Source organism: Haliotis rufescens, unplaced genomic scaffold, assembly GCF_023055435.1.
Source record: "Haliotis rufescens isolate VD_foot unplaced genomic scaffold, xgHalRufe1.0.p SCAF_9, whole genome shotgun sequence".
In the NCBI taxonomy this organism is placed as follows: Eukaryota; Metazoa; Mollusca; class Gastropoda; order Lepetellida; family Haliotidae; genus Haliotis; species Haliotis rufescens.
Genome location: NW_025964383.1, coordinates 870,060 through 887,397, shown reverse-complemented (window position 1 = coordinate 887,397; position 17,338 = coordinate 870,060). Strand labels below are relative to the sequence as shown.

The 17,338-nt window shown below is 41.5% G+C and overlaps 1 protein-coding gene and 1 pseudogene across 4 annotated transcripts in view; both read left to right on the top strand.

The window, feature by feature from the left end:
• LOC124152651 (uncharacterized threonine-rich GPI-anchored glycoprotein PJ4664.02-like) overlaps positions 1-1,675 on the top strand; it is a 36,852-nt gene extending 35,177 nt beyond the window's left edge. For all 4 annotated transcript variants that reach the window (XM_048391157.1, XM_048391156.1, XM_048391155.1 and 1 more), the window contains one exon: positions 34-1,675. In XM_048391157.1, coding sequence (XP_048247114.1) covers positions 34-59 — 26 coding nt within the window. In that variant the 3' untranslated portion in view covers positions 60-1,675. The remainder of the gene's footprint in view (positions 1-33) is intronic.
• LOC124152618 overlaps positions 1-17,338 on the top strand; it is a 75,640-nt pseudogene that overhangs the window by 49,859 nt on the left and 8,443 nt on the right.

The window sequence follows — 17,338 nt, the reverse complement described above, 5'->3', positions numbered from 1 at the left end:
AAACAACTACCATTTATGTATAATATATTTCAGATGGTACACTCGAACCTTGCTCATGAAGACACATGCTCACAGACATGCGCGCGCAAGACGCAGGATGCACAGATTGATGACACTGATGGACGTTCAATGGACAGTTGACGGACATCAACACGCATCAGGACTTTTCTGCTTTCGTCTTAAGCGCCCCGATACATGGATAATGCAGGCATTTCCATTACCATAATGCGTAGGCACTGGTTCAACGCATTGGTGGGCGTGTTAGGACAAATGTACATCTATAACTGTTATTACTTCGAACTACTACTGAAGTTGCTTTTATGTTTCCGGAAATATGTATAGGTGTAATATTCATATTTGATGCACATGATGCACCTTATCATAATGCCATATCAGCACACCAAAGTATACGTCATCTGCTACCAGGAAGGTTCACTAGGGTATCCGTAAGCTATGTTCAATACATTTCGGGACTATCTCACAGTGACATGCTGCCCGCTACACTGCCGTAATAATGAGTGATGCATGCATTTCATTTCGATCTTTGTCGTTTGACTTTTAAAGGTGTATGTGCAAGCAATGGGTCAATACGTTTGGGTCGATATGGGTAGAGTGGTAAGTGAAAAACAGTATCTCTCATAAGTAGTTAGCGGAGAGAATTTCATGTTTCGAAAGAATTACCATATATTTTACGTCTCGATAGAAAATAGCAGAGCCATCTCTAAATGTACAAAATGCATTGCTCTATAGCGGCAGAGTAACTGTTGAAATAGGCCAAAGCTGTACAAAGTGTCATGTTTAAATATCATCTCACAAAAGACTACTGTGCAAATAAATTATCTTTTTATGTATTAGTGACATGTTTTCTTGTCGGAAATTATGTTTGGACAGAAATGATGATGATTAATATTAAATTTACGTTTAACCTTGATAGAGTCGGATAACATTGTGTATGAGCTTAATCACGACAATCTAAGATATATAAAAAAGGGTGGTTAAAAAACACGGAGGAATAAAATCGCTACGTTATGGTAAGGAAGGAACTTATACAGTATAGGGGGAAATTGTCACGTTCTTGGCAGCTTAACGTCTATTTATATTGTTCCTATTTTATGATTGTAATATGTATATTATTGATGTATGTGTATCTCATATTTATTCCGATATATGTTGTGTTTAAGTATGCAGTGATTACTCATCTAATGAACTGAAAAAAAGGAGTTTATAAATTAGGGTATTAAGACGGTAATGTCTTTCCTGAATACTGCAGTGCTAAAATGGTTCCATATGATTGAACCCAGCTTGGTATACTCCCATAAACCGGTGTTCTTTTACTGAGTAAAACAAAACAAGACTGGTTGAGTTTACTCACCATTCTATACAACTAAAACGACCAGTGTGTATATATTTTATAAGCTATTGCAGCCAGTGCTGGCCTAATGTGCATGTTCAGTTTTAAAGTCTAATTGTTTTATCAAAGATGCCTTTTTCAGAAATGTGTATATACATGTCATTACATTTTATGTATGATATAGATGTCTCATGGATACAACGCACACTACATGGTGTTTATCTTCAAAGTAGATACAGAAGATGACATAATTAAAAGCTTTTGTACTGGTACCAACATATCACAATTCCAGCCATACAGTAAATAAACTTATAAAAAACTGAACATACTTCTACCTTGTTTGAAAAAAACCGTCGCCGAGTGCACAACAAATATGTAAATTAATGCCCTTTTCAAAGTGGATGGTGAAACCTGCACTTACTCATGCATATGCACACGCCCTTTTGCCCAGCTTTGGTATCGAACATTTGCTACATGATACTCATTTTATACCCCACAGTTCCGATGCTGACATTGACATTTAACAAGAATGAAAATATAATGAAAAAGACCAATCTGGATATGAATCTTGTTTACAAGTTCTTACAGAGTGAAAATGGCAAAAGGCAAATCGAAGATATTTTATAAAATGTACTTAATATTTTGCTTCACAGTTTGTTTCATTTCGTCACGGAAATGTGACGGTTCACAGAAAGAACCATCTGAAGAGCATTAGGGCAGGCCTCGAACATTGTGTCAAACGTTACGAGTACACGGATTAACGTGCGAGTTGATCAAACTGAGTGACGTATTGTATTTCAATCCAACCACAAATCGTTCACAAAAGTAAAGTAAGGGTATCCTACGACAGTGAACAGATTGAGTCCTCGGAATCTGTACATAATACACGCAAACTGTTAAGGCGTACTGTACACCCTTCATAGTTAGGCTCAGAGGTTTTCAACAACGTAACCCTTCATGATCATTTACCATGTTATTTATATACAATTCCAAGTCCTTAAGTACACTGTTCGTTCTTTACATATGACGTCTTTTCTTTGGGGTTGTTCATTTGTATTTGTTTTGTATTTTGAGTTGAAACATTATTGCAAAAACACATTAACACTGTCGTCTGGTCTTCACAAATCAAATAAAGTAAAGCGTGAACATAGATCAAGACCAAAGGCTGACTATACCCTCCCTCTGTGTATGCACGTGCGCGCGTGCGTGTGTCTGTGTGCATAAAAATATCACGGCGAGCAATGTATGTGAACGGTATTGATTCAATCATTTATCCGCATACAGAGATAGGTGCTCTCAATTCGGATGAATCGATGGTTCTGATATCAAGCACACAACAGACATGGCTGGGACTCGCCTCTCTGGCTCCCCACGCCTACAACTGAAACATAACACCACTCGTCCCTCTGGTTCCCCACGCCTACAACTGAAACATAACACCACTCGTCCCTCAGGCTTCCCACGCCTACAACTGAAACATAACACCACTCGTCTCTCTGGCTCCCCACGCCTACAACTGAAACATAACACCACTCGTCTCTCTGGCTCCCCACGCCTACAACTGAAACATAACACGACTCGTCTCTCTGGCTTCTCACGCCTACAACTGAAACATAACACCACTCGTCCCTCTGACTCCCCACGCCGACAACTGAAACATAACACCACTCGTCCCTCTGGCTTCCCACGCCGACAACTGAAACATAACACCACTCGTCCCTCTGGCTCACCGTGGCTTTAACTGAAACATAACACCACTCGTCCCTCTGGTTCCCCACGCCTACAACTGAAACATAACACCACTCGTCCCTCTGGCTCCCCAGGCCTACAACTAACACATAACACGACTCGTCCCTCTGGCTCCCCAAACCTTAAACTGAAACATAACACGACTCGTCCCTCTGGCTCCCCACGCCTTAAACTGAAACATAACACAACTCGTCTTTCTGGCTCCACACACCTTAAACTGAAACATAACACAACTCGTCTTTCTGGCTCCCCACGCCTTAAACTGAAACATAATGTAGCGGCCCGGACCCGAACTTCTGATAAACCTCGAAGTCTGGATGTAACTAGTACTGAGAGTCAAAACACTTCTTTTCAATGAATAATTAGTTTTTATTCATGTGGGTATAACAATGCCTTATATGGACAACACAATGCTTCCAAATAAGTAGATCCCTCTGAGCTTTAAGGTTTATTTGTAAGGACCAGTGTCAGGGCAAAATAATTATTGCCTGTAACTATAATGGTAGTTTACTGCTATAAATATATATATATATGGATGACTTCTTTATCTGAATAACTTTACAGTTACTCAGATAGCAATTTGTGTCTGTGTTCAAAAATGCAGTCTATTTATAGAAATGATTACATAAGGACAAGGGGAACTTTTGGGCTGAATTATCTGCCCTTTGATTGAAACTGACCTTTAGACTGCCAAAGTCAGAATGACCCAGAATGGATCTCATCGTATTTATAGGTGTGAGAAAATGGTCACATGTCTCTTATTGACCAATCAAATTACGAGAAATTACGTCTCTTTACGTCCTCATTCCCTTGAGGGATCTACTTTCACAATGTAAAATCACTGAAATAAAGAGGAAGGCAAACCATCTCAGGAGGTAATTTGGTATTAAAATGAGTATTTATACCAATCAATGAATTCTGTCTAATTGATTCACTAATTGCCTTCCAATATCACAAGATAAACAATTACGTCCTGCTACGTCGAAGCTACGTCCTTGCTGCCTGCCGAGAGGACGTAATAACAACAAGCAACATCGACTGGGAATTACGATGGACAATTCAAAGAGGAAGATTACAAATGTCAGGAGGCAATTGGAATTTATCTGATGCATAAGACGTTTAATAACACAAATTGGCCACTGGTATACTTTGACAGAAGCACTGGATGTCATATTTATGAGAAACATGTTCATGAATAGTGACGCTAAATACTGCGCATGAATACATCAGCGAAGATTACATAGTTCCTGATGTCAGAATTAACAGTAACTTTAATACACGTCTTGACATATCATCAAATACGATTCTGGGTTCCTCTGGACATAGTTCATTAGATTAAATAAACTTTATAATGCAAATGCCAAGCATTAGCCAAATTCAGTAACTTCATCGCGACCTAGGCTAGCTGTCACAAAGTTAAAATGGCGGGCGTCGGCGAAACACGTAGCTCAGCCCTGATCACAAATTCACACAAATATGGATAAATATCAAGCTGCCAAGCGATTGTGATCTGTTTGTTGAAGAACAAAGGTATGATTAATCTGTATCTGATTGTTAATTTGCGTAACTGTGTGCTTAGAACGATGAATTCTTCAAAAGTTACGGTCAATGCAAAACTCTTGAAACAAGTAAACAAGATCGTTTTGACAGGCACGTTGTTGACATCGATGCTTATGAGGTACTGGCACATCCTAAACAATATGCGTAACATGATGGCATGGACATATGATTATTTTTACGAGATAACAGTGTGCCATGAAGCTCTATAAAAGCATGCTTTGATCCTCTGATAGATTTCTTACCGAAACGGGATTCAAAACATTGAATTACGTGAAAACGAGGTTGGCAAAAATATACTGATATATACCTGCAAACCTAATTACAGTTCTCAGGATAATTATGATATAATTCGTGCACTGTCATACAACCAACAAAAATACAACAGGGAAATATTTAGGAAATATTTCTAATTTTTACAAGCTGTCATAACTCTCATATTTTATAATAAAGACATTAATATTTATATCTTCTTCGTGATGGCCATCACATCATACCCCTCTTCAAAGATCAGGTCCCCTGATCTGCTAATCCGCTTCAAGGCGAAGACCGATCCTTGCTGCATCGATAGAGTTGATGATCCTGTCTGTTTCCGTATTCCTATGGCGTTGGGCGGCTTGATGCATGAGGATTATGGCCCTGGCAGTCTGGCCGTTTATCTTGCCCAAGGAGATGTCAACCAAGGTCCGGTAATCGTAAAGACGGGCCTTCCTTGATGGTGAGTGGTCCTCTGTATGCAGTAGGGTACCAGGGAGGGCAAGCATATTCCATCTGTCATGCAAGTAGCTCCTTTCAATCCGAGGGACTCGTCCTTGGAGGCCCTCCTCCAGGGTCATGGCAGCAAATTCCCACTGGAGGAGTCTCTCATCTGCACTGAGGGTCTCCCAGCTCCTAGGAGGCCAGGTGATGCTCCTTGCACCAGCAGAGAGGCGGATCTGATGGTGTGTCCAGTCCCTCCTGGCTGGGGGAAGCAGTGGCATGCAACCTGTTGTCAAGATCTTCTTGGCATCCCTCATGGTGTCCACTTCCCTTGGCCTTGGGGGAGAGCTGGGCCTTTGATGGTATCTTTTCTGTTCCTCTCTTCTTGGGATCTTTGATGCGGAATCCTTATGGGGAGACATGTTGGAGTTACTCGATCTTTTCTTGGGCCTGGGGGAAGGTTCCCTTGATGAAAAAGGGGATGTCCAGTGTGTAACGGAGTCGATCAGGTTCATCTCTATCCCCAGAAGTGATGCGAAGGTGGCTTTCCTTGTCTCCAGTTGAGGTCCCTCCATTTTCTGCCCCGATCCACTTGGCCTGGAGTTGGGTTCGGCCCTGCCAAGAGTCCTCATCCGCCTTGTGAGGTTGTCGAACGACTTCGGACTCTGCATGGCTTCTTCTGAAATGCCCGCCTCGTACACAAGCCCACCCCCAGGCGTATAGAACAGGACAGTAGCACCATTCCTCTGGAGGAGGATGTCCTTAATCTCTAGTTGAGTAGAGGCGCCACACTTGCTTTCTGAAGGGTCGTATTCTGGTGGTGTGTTAACTTCCGGTTAAAGACTTATGATTCCATCTGTAAATATGGACAGAGCATCATCATGTACCTCCTGCACCTCCACTGGTAGGGTCTTTGTAACCGTTTTAATCGTCTGCCATACCTCCTCCCATTCTTCCTCTGTTCTTGGCATGCTGCCCTGTGTCGAGACCCAAAGAAGGACCATTTCCCTTGTCTTTGCTGAAAGTGCCGCATTCCAACCTGGAGCTGGTACCACCCTCACATACGATTCTGGATTAAGTGAAAACCATGTGGCGTTGCTTTCTGACGTAAAGTCTGCATCAAGTTCCTGCAGCTGTAGCTTGTGCTTGGCATCACAGTGCCTCTTCCACTCTGAAACTCTCGAAAAGGACTGGAATGAAGGACACAGGATACAGGCTACCTTGAGTTTACGATGTGGTGCTGCTGCCAAATGATTCTTCAATTCTTTCTTCGTTGCAAAAGAATTGTCACATGTTCCGAGTCCACAGACATACTTGTGAGCCATCTTCAACGATTATGTGTATTCTGTAACACAAATGTTTTCTTTTAGACTCGCCTAAACATCCAACAATGCAGCATATTATTCCAACTTAAATGCCATCATGTGTAATTATACTATTGATTATGTCTTAAGGTCAATACTCTACAACCCTGACACTGGTTTGCATGGATCCCTGATAAATATCTTAGCCTCACAGGACAATCATAGCTTCTATCTTTACACGGGTCACCTCCATCGGTTCTGTGTACTCCGTTCTCACACGATGCCCAGATCAAATGCCACAGAAAGAATGTAAACAACATCAAGTCAGCAGGTTCCAGGGTGATCAGGCCTAGTCTTACTGCGTTACATGGTGGATCCATCATCGTTCGCTGCAGCACTTCCATCAACATGTTCTTTCTGTTTGCAGATATCTGGCGCTGTATGATGACACAAGTTGAGGTCCCACCCAACAAAGCTTCAAGTCCTTGTACAGCTCCCTAAGATTTACCAGAGCAACCCATGCAAGCAATAGCTTCAGCACTGAAGCTCAAGATCCTTCTTCGGGACATAGATTATCCCATCCAACTATTTACATCGTAATAAAACTCCAACATTGTTAACAATAAACACAAACTTCTGAAGTTCAACTTTTCTTTAAGATATTGTTAAGACAGGTTCTCAAGGCCTAATCTTCTAGTTCCTTGAAGTTGACTGCTGACATCTTTTGATCCATGAGGGAAGGTTCTTCCCTCTGTAGAGTAGCAGCCGATCCACATGAAACACCTTAGAAGGTTGCTTAAGGGACCTTCTCACAAGGTAGGTGACATCATCTATCCTTTTCTCAATGAGATAGGGTCCTTTCCAACTTGAAGTGAGCTTCTGACAGACCCCACGTTTCCGTACAGGGTTGTGGAGCCATGCAGCTTGTCCCTCTTTAAGACATCTTCCCTTGGTCTTGAGATCATAATTCTTCTTCCGATATTCTGCTGTCTGTTTCAGGGATCTCCTGCCAGCTTCGTGAGCTCGTTTCAGCCTATCTTCCAATGTTAAGAGATATGTTTCAACATCAGCCTGATCCCGAAGCTCTTCTGGCCTCCCAATGACTGCTTGCATGGGCAGAACTATCTCCTTTCCGAAGACCATTTTGTTGGTACTGGAATGCATTGAAGCTCTGTAGGCCATCATTACTTGAGGTAAGTACTCGTCCTACCGCTTCTGATCCTTCTCACAATACATTGTGAGCATCTGTGCAAGGGTTTTGTTGAACCTTTCCACAGCTCCATTTGATTGTGGCCTGTAGCTAGTTGTCCTGGTCTTGTGGATCTGTAAGAAGTCGCAGATGTCTTTGAAAAGCTTTAACTCGAATGTAGAGCCTTGGTCAGTGTGTATCTGCATAGGCACGCCAAACCTACTGATGAACACATCCACAAAAGCTTTAGCGACTGTGACAGCTTCCTGGTTAGGGATAGCAACAGCTTCAGTCCACTTAGTGAAACAATCACTTATAACAAGGATGAAGCGATGTCCTGACTTTGTCAGCGGGAGAGGTCCTAAGATGTCCATAGCAACTCGCTCCATAGGCTCTCCAACTGTGTATTCCCCAAGTGGGGCCTTAAGGGGTTCCTTAGGTTGTTTCTTTGCTGTGCAATGGTCACAGGTTTGACAGTAATTCTCCACCTCACCCTTGAGACCTGGCCAGTAGAAAGAGAACTTGACTTTCTCCAGAGTCTTCTCTCTGCCCAAGTGTGCACTGGATGGAATGTCATGATAGTACTTCAAAACGTCATCTTTCAGGCTCTGAGGAACAATCATCTGCTGTCGGGATTCATCATCTTCCATCCATAAGCGATAAAGCACTCCTGAGTAAACATTCAGCCGATCCCAGTGTCTCCAGAGAGTCTTGATAGTGGATGACATATGAGAGATTTCCTTCCACTCTGGCTTTTTTCCTTCTTCTTTGGCAGCAAGCAAAATCCCCACGTTTGCATCAGCCAACTGCTTCTGCCTGATTTCCGGGAGTGTCCAGCCTTCAAGAGAAACCAATGGCTCACTGGGTTGGTTCATATGGCTCCTAGTAACTGCTCGGTTGAATTCTGTGAAGATATCTGCTTGTGGGCTGCTGCCCTCTGAGACCATCTGATTTCCCTCTTCATCTGACGAGTCTCCCAGCTCCTGCTCTACTTCCTGTCTGAGACATGCTTTACAAGGGTTTCGTGACAGAGCGTCAGCATTTAGATGTTTTCTGCCCTGCCTATGGATGACCATGAGGTTGTAAGTTCCGAGTTCTTCAAGCCACCTGGCAACCTGTCCTGTTGGCTTCTTCAGGCTGCGCATCCAGCTGACAGCTGCATTATCTGTTCTGAGTAAAACCTCCTGTCCATATAAGTAGGAATAAAAGTGCTTAAGAGCATTCACCACAGCAAGAAGTTCCTTACGAGTGACACAATACTTTCTTTCATGACAGTTTAGGGACTTGCTCATGTAAGCAATGACCCTCTCTGCACCATCTTGCTCCTGAGAAAGTACAGCTCCTGTCACTTGCATCCGTGTCCAAAATAAATTTGGTTCCAGGTATAGGGTACGACAAAATTGGTGCTGAAGTCAGTGCTTCCTTGAGGTGTTGGAAAGCATTCGAGCACTCTTCTGTCCAGGAAAATGTCACCCTCTTTTCTACCAGCTGGTATAACGGCTTGGCTATTTCGGCAAACTTCTCTACAAACTTCCTGTAATAGGAACATAATCCAAGGAAACTCCTCATCTGCTTGGCTGTTTTTGGCACTCGTTTCTGGAAGAAGATGCACTTTGATGGTTTCAGCTTCAGACCAGCCCCTAGTAGTCTTTCAAAGACATGTTCCAACCTTTGCAAAGCTTGTGGCACTTCTATTGCTCCAACTATAATGTTGTCTATGAAAAGTAGACATTCCTCCCATTGCAGTCCCCGGAGCACTTCTTCCATTAGTCTTTCAAAAGTTGATGGTGCATTCGCGAGACCGACTGGCATCACTGTAAAGTGATAGAGTCCGAGTCCAGTCGTGAATGCTGTTTTCTCCTTGTCTTCGTCCACCAAACCTATCTGCCAGAACCCTGAGTTTAAGTCCATTGTGCTGAACCATTTTGAATTCGCCAAGGCATCAAGGCAATCATCAGTTCTTGGTAGAGGGTAAGCATCCTTTAATGTGACATCATTCAGACGGGGATAATCTGCGCAAAAGCGCATAGATCCATCTTTCTTTCGTACTAGGACCACAGGGGATGCCCAGGCACTGGTTGAAGGTTCAATTACTCCCCTTTTAAGCATCTTCTGGATCTCTTCTTTTTCAATTTCCCTTTTTCCGAAAGGTTGCCGTCTTGGAGGTTGTCTAATGGGACAGGCTGTTCCAGTGTTAATGCGATGTTCCACCTTTGAAGTTCTGCCAAGGTCGGCCTATGAAGTTGCAAAGACTTGTTGGTATCTTGCAAGAAGAACTGCAAAATCTACACTCTCATCCATAGAGAGATGCTGGGAGCTTCTTTGCCAAAGGTCCTTGAGGTGGTCAGGAATAGGTGTACATTGTTAGCTTGAAATATCAGCATTGACGTTGCAATGGACTGAGGCACATCTGTCTTGTTCTTCCAGCTGCATGTACAGTGATTCTGCTACTCACACAACCATGTTACAGTGGAGCGTGACTTCATCAGGACTGAAGTTAAAAACATTGAATTTCTGGACCTCTTCAGATGTATCTACTACGCACTCTGGTACATGGACTCCAGGCGGAAGATCCCTTTTCCCTGCTATAATACCAGCTGGAGCAAGTTTATTTGCCCTGGGTATCTTCATCGTTATCCAGGCTCCTGAATGAGGTGGAATAACTGTGGCCTCACTCACTTCAACACGACAACTCATTTTAGCTTCGGATGAAATCCAACAACTTAAGGAAGAATCCCTGAATTGAGCTTTAGACGTTTGTAGTCGATGGCACTCACATGCTTCAAGAGGAAATCTTGACCCAGGATTGCATCCGGAATTACATCACACACAAAGATAGGATGTGTGTATTTTTGTCCATCAAGAATAATGTCCATGTCAGCATGCCCTTCAATCTTTAAACCTGTTCCATCCACTCCTGCGACTTTAATGGTCCCTTGCTGGAGAAAAGGAGCATCTTCCAACTTGATCTGGTCAAATATCCTCTTTGATAATATTGTCATGGTTGACCCACTGTCAACAAGGACGTTTGCTTCTACACCATATATGACACCCTGAATGTAGAATCCATTATCCAAACCCCCCTTAGAGTTCCCAGTCAGTCCAACTCGGATAGCAGCATCTTCAGGCCTTGAATTCCCTGTCTCCCCATGGCCTACTGAGTCGACAGGATGGCTTTTCCCTGCGTCCCTGCAGATCCAGCATGAAAGGTGGACATCTGTTCCTGGCACCTTTTGTATATCGGGCAGTCTTTCATAAAATGTTCCCTTGATTTGCAGATGAAACAAGTTCTCTGACTTTGAGGTCGGTCATTTCTCTTCTCATATCTGAAGTTGTTGCCCTTTTCAAGCTTCTCTAACCTTCCCATGATCTTGTGCAGCACTTCACCCTGAAGATCTTCATTCGGCTTGGGTGCGCTCTCAAGTTCCAAGGGAGCAAGCCCTCCTTCGTTTCTGTTCCCTACTGCCCTGACTTGTCTCTTCTTATCTCGATGGTCACCAACCAATGCCTCGAACCTTTCAATCACCTCCACCGCTCCTGAAAGAGTCCTGCATCCTCTGTCAATGCAATGAAATTTAAGCTCTGGTGAGACTGTCTTGTATAGCTGATTAAGGGCAATAGCTTCCTGTGCCCTGCTGTCTAAGTCAATGTATGCCCTTTGGGTCATCTGTCTTAGGTCATCGGCCAAAGCAGCAACTGACTCCGCATTCTGTCTCTGTCTGACTTCTATCCTTGAAAGCCATAAGCTCTGTTGTCTCTCACTCCCAAATCGGTGGTTCAGGTTCCTAACTAGCATGTGCAGTGACCTCTTCTCGTGTGGGGCCAGTCCCATGTAGAATGTCCTAGCAACCCCCTTCAGGCTGGCAGCAAGAACTAAGAGTTGCTGGTCCATAGGCCAGTCACCGAGTTCTGCACAATTCTTGAAGTGTGACAGGTACTCCTCCCAGTCTGTTGTCCCATCATAGAAATCTGGCCTGATTGTGAAGGGTACTCTTCTTCTAGGTATGACCATTGGTCTCCTAGGTGTTGCATCATCTCTATGGTGTACTCTGACCTCGCCATTGGATCTGCTTGGCTCTTCATCAAGTGATTCAGCCTCTTCATACAGTTCATCTAGTGTCTCCTCTTCAAAAGATATGTCCCCTTGTCCTTCTTCTGCTGTGGTTTGATGACACTTGTCAAAAGAAACTTCTGCGTCTGGAGATGAAACTGTAGCCATCTTGTCACTGGTCCTAACTGTAAGTCCCTTGGTTCGTATCAAGGATGTTTAAAAATATAAACATCCCACTTCCGACACCAGTTTGTAGCGGCCCGGACCCGAACTTCTGATAAACCTCAAGTCTGGATGTAACTGAGAGTCAAAACACTTCTTTTCAATGAATAATTAGTTTTTATTCATGTGGGTATAACAATGCCTTATATGGACAACACAATGCTTCCAAATAAGTAGATCCCTCTGAGCTTTAAGGTTTATTTGTAAGGACCAGTTTCAGGGCAAAATAATTATTGCCTGTGACTATAATGGTAGTTTACTGCTATATACATATATATGGATGACTTCTTTATCTGAATAACTTTACAGTTACTCAGATAGCAATTTGTGTCTGTGTTCAAAAATGCAGTCTTTTTATAGAAATGATTACATAAGGACAAGGGGAACTTTTGGGCTGAATTATCTGCCCTTTGATTGAAACTGACCTTTAGACTGCCAAAGTCAGAATGACCCAGAATGGATCTCATCGTATTTATAGGTGTGAGAAAATGGTCACATGTCTCTTATTGACCAATCAAATTACGAGAAATTACGTCTCTTTACGTCCTTATTCCTTTGAGGGATCTACTTTCACAATGTAAAAACACTGAAATAAAGAGGAAGGCAAACCATCTCAGGAGGTAATTTGGTATAAAAATGAGTATTTATACCAATCAATGAATTCTGTCTAATTGATTCACTAATTGCCTTCCAATATCACAAGATAAACAATTACGTCCTGCTACGTCGAAGCTACGTCCTTGCTGCCTGCCGAGAGGACGTAATAACAACAAGCAACATCGACTGGGAATTACGATGGACAATTCAAAGAGGAAGATTACAAATGTCAGGAGGCAATTGGAATTTATCTGATGCATAAGACGTTTAATAACACAAATTGGCCACTGGTATACTTTGACAGAAGCACTGGATGTCATATTTATGAGAAACATGTTCATAAATAGTGATGCTAAATACTGCGCATGAATAAATCAGCGAAGATTACATAGTTCCTGATGTCAGAATTAACAGGAACTTTAATACACGTCTTGACATATCATCAAATACGATTCTGGGTTCCTCTGGACATAGTTCATTAGATTAAATAAACTTTATAATGCAAATGCTAAGCATTAGCCAAATTCAGTAACTTCATCGCGACCTAGGCTAGCTGTCACAAAGTTAAAATGGCGGGCGTCGGCGAAACACGTAGCTCAGCCCTGATCACAAATTCACACAAATATGGATAAATATCAAGCTGCCAAGTGATTGTGATCTGTTTGTTGAAGAACAAAGGTATGATTAATCTGTATCTGATTGTTAATTTGCGTAACTGTGTGCTTAGAACGATGAATTCTTCAAAAGTTACGGTCAGTGCAAAACTCTTGAAACAAGTAAACAAGATCGTTTTGACAGGCACGTTGTTGACATCGATGCTTATGAGGTACTGGCACATCCTAAACAATATGCGTAACATGATGGCATGGACATATGATTATTTTTACGAGATAACAGTGTGCCATGAAGCTCTATAAAAGCATGCTATGATCCTCTGATAGATTTCTTACCAAAACGGGATTCAAAACATTGAATTACGTGAAAACGAGGTTGGCAAAAATATACTGATATATACCTGCAAAACTAATTACAGTTCTCAGGATAATTATGATATAATTCGTGCACTGTCATACAACCATCAAAAATACAACAGGGAAATATTTAGGAAATATTTCTAATTTTTACAAGCTGTCATAACTCTCATATTTTATAATAAAGACATTAATATTTATATATTCTTCGTGATGGCCATCACAATAACTCGTCTTTCTGGCTCCCCACGCCTTAAACTGAAACATGATACTCACATCATGGAGCATACCCACATCATGGCAGGTAGGCGATGGCCACCAGCTTCATCATCTTCTCCATGTCTACTCTTGTTGATGTGGCGCCAGACACCAGTTTCATCTTCATCTATGTCTGCTGCAGATGATAGGTGCTGTAGGCCACAGACACTGGTTGTATCACAGACACTAATGTCTGTTGTTGTCAGTGTGTCCCTAAACACCAGTTTCGTCAGTGTCACCTTGTCTGCTGCAGATTAAAGTGCTGTAGGCCACAGACACTTGTTCCATCACGTCTCTAAACAAGTCTTGTATCATACTGAAGGATCTCACTGTTATAAGAAATATGCATAGCAATCGGAACAATCAAAGTAGTACGCGGTTCTTTGACTGTCCTACTGGCACAAGGATGTTTATATCACCTTACATTAAAATACTACCTTCTGATAGGTGAGGGAGTGGACAATTGTTTTCCACGTAGCCCGATCATGTATGTTGCTTATAAATTAATCAGAACACACCTTAGGTAACTTGCTTATCTCAACCACGGATGTGTAGATCTAAGTTGCTGGATCAAAACAATTTTAGGTCGGTAGAAGAAGCAAACAGTTGTATAAATCTGAAGAACATCCTTGTTCACTAACTTAAAGAATATTTTCTTCCGACATGGTTCGGGATACTGTTAAATTTCCCCAAATGAAAGAAGTTTACTAGAAGTCCAAAGGATTGTTATCAATAGGAATGGCACAGAGACGTGTGTAGTTCACTACAGTTACCAAAATTTTATGGTCAATGTCAATGGTAATTGAAAAATGTCACGGACGAAAATATAGAAACAATTCAAGGGTGTGAAAAATTCTGCAAATATAAATAAAAGCGACAAAAATTATTTCCTTACTCATACGAATTCTCGCTAAAAGCAGTGTCCATTGTATGACTACATAATGAATCACTATCAGATAGGGATGGTGTTAAAAAAATATATCCATCATAAACACATGCACAGGCGGAAATTATTATTCGACGCATTTATACAAATACTTTTGTATTACAATTAAGAAAGCATACACGTATAGGCCTGCTGCCTGTCTTCAATAAATAAACAACTTCTAAGTATTAAGATGCTTAAATACGTGTTCTTGCAGCATGAAATGCAATGCTTATTATGATGATTAATCTGGCACATTAATCACATCGTCCCTTTATTAACCAACTTAAAGTCAAATTGTTGTCAACTGAAGCACAGGGAGGGAATATGTCATTGAGACTGGAAAAGATTATGCAGAGGACATTAACATCCTGTGCAAGGCAACATAGCTAAATGCTTGATTATTTAGTGATATCGTGACAAATGATGAAAATGAAATGCAATTCATATATTATAACAAAAATTCAATTTATTCTTCGTTGTCTCTAACATCCTTTAAGTTCCGAAACTAACAGACAATGGCTTCGTGATGCATATCGACTTTTACCGCATATTTGTGTTTGGGAACCTCGCAAACATATGAATATTTGATGTTCCAATAGTATTTTGATGCTGGATAAATATTTGAATTCACAATAGTATAAACCTATCACAAACAATAATGACTTCAGTTCACTTGTATTAAGAGATATCATTGATTTGTATATACAGTCATACAATACAGCTATCACACATGATAAACAACTTATTAAAAAATCATAAAAGATTTTTTGCACCAAATGAGCAACGAACTTACACATTATTACTCATACAGCCATTTACAAACTTGTTAAATGAATTCTTTGTGTATGTAAATTGAAACCACGTGCAGTGATGTTAACTGGTCCAGTCATAAAAATTGCTAAGTAAACGATTGGCAAGGTAATAAACACATGCAGTCTTGGCAGGAGGCCAAAGGGCTTATGATCCTATGTTGATGTTTATGTGGAGTCAGTGAAAGTCTGCTGTAAATAGCTTTGGAAAAGATCTTCATTTATGAAATGTATGTGATCATACGTTACAATGTATGTGATGTTTAAGACATTACAGAAGTGGGCCGCCTTGTACGCCACGGTACATTGGTCAAACGTTTTCCAGGTGATTAAACATGGGACCTGGCAATGCATACACCCCAATACATTGGTCAAACGTGTCCCAGGTGAATCAAACATGGGACCTGACAATGTATACACCACGGTACATTGGTCAAAGTGTCCCAGGTGATTGAAACATGGGACCTGGTAATGTATACACCACGATACATTAGTCAAACGTGTCCCAGGTGATTAAACATGTGACTTGGTAATGTGTACACCCCGATACATTGGTCAAACGAGTCCAAGGTGATTCAAACATGGGACCTGGTAATGTGTACACCACGATACATTGGTCAAACGAGTCCCAGGTGATTCAAACATGGGACCTGGCAATGTATACACCACGATACATTGGTCAAACGAGTCCCAGGTGATTCAAACATGGGACCTGGCAATGTATACACCACGATACATTGGTCAAACGAGTCCCAGGTGATTCAAACATGGGACCTGGCAATGTCTCTCTAGGTCCGATTATTTCTTTGCCTTCCTGACTGCTGCCTGAGGCATAAACATCATTCGCGCACTGATATTTCCACTTCCTTCTATAATACCGAACGCACCCGCACATGTATCTTGACAGGCATTGTATGCAGGTGCATTAATGCACCTTCTCGGGGTAACTGTATCGTGCCATCCCTCGAATATAACAACAACTGTTGTAACTAACTTCTATCATGGCCGATACACAGGGTATCTGTCGTCAGCATTCTGATTAAGATCATTTGTAAATAAAGACTCAATTATCTTTTGTATTTGTGAAGAAAACGTGATAGTGAAATCCACTTCAATTGACATAATCCCTCAGGGATGCAACTCTTTATGTGATTTTCGTATGAAAAGGTAGACATTTAAATATTCAATACCCTTTGAGAACAGAAAGGTATTAATGTCCTCACACATAACAAATTACACTGGAGATATGCCGTTTAAGTACCATCTCAAAACTTCCACGATTGATTTCATCCCACTGAAGTTCAATCTCCACTGTATCTGAAAAATAAGAAAATTATCAAGAATGTATTGAGTTACTTGTGCAGAACTGTAAAGAACATGTGAAAATTGTTTATGAATGGATATTTTATCATTTCTGACCATTGTCTGACCTTCTGTTGCAGGAATATTGTGCCGGACAATGTGGTGGAAGCAACATTCAGACAAGTGTGCTCCCTTTCCAATAATCAAACATTACTCCACTAACAGATAAGGCTTTAATTTGGTAAGAAAACAACACGAACGTAAACTTGGCAAACGGATGTATCCATCGCGAAAACGTGGATGTATTTCCAGGGAATATTAAAACGAATATTGTATTCAGCAATGTCAACC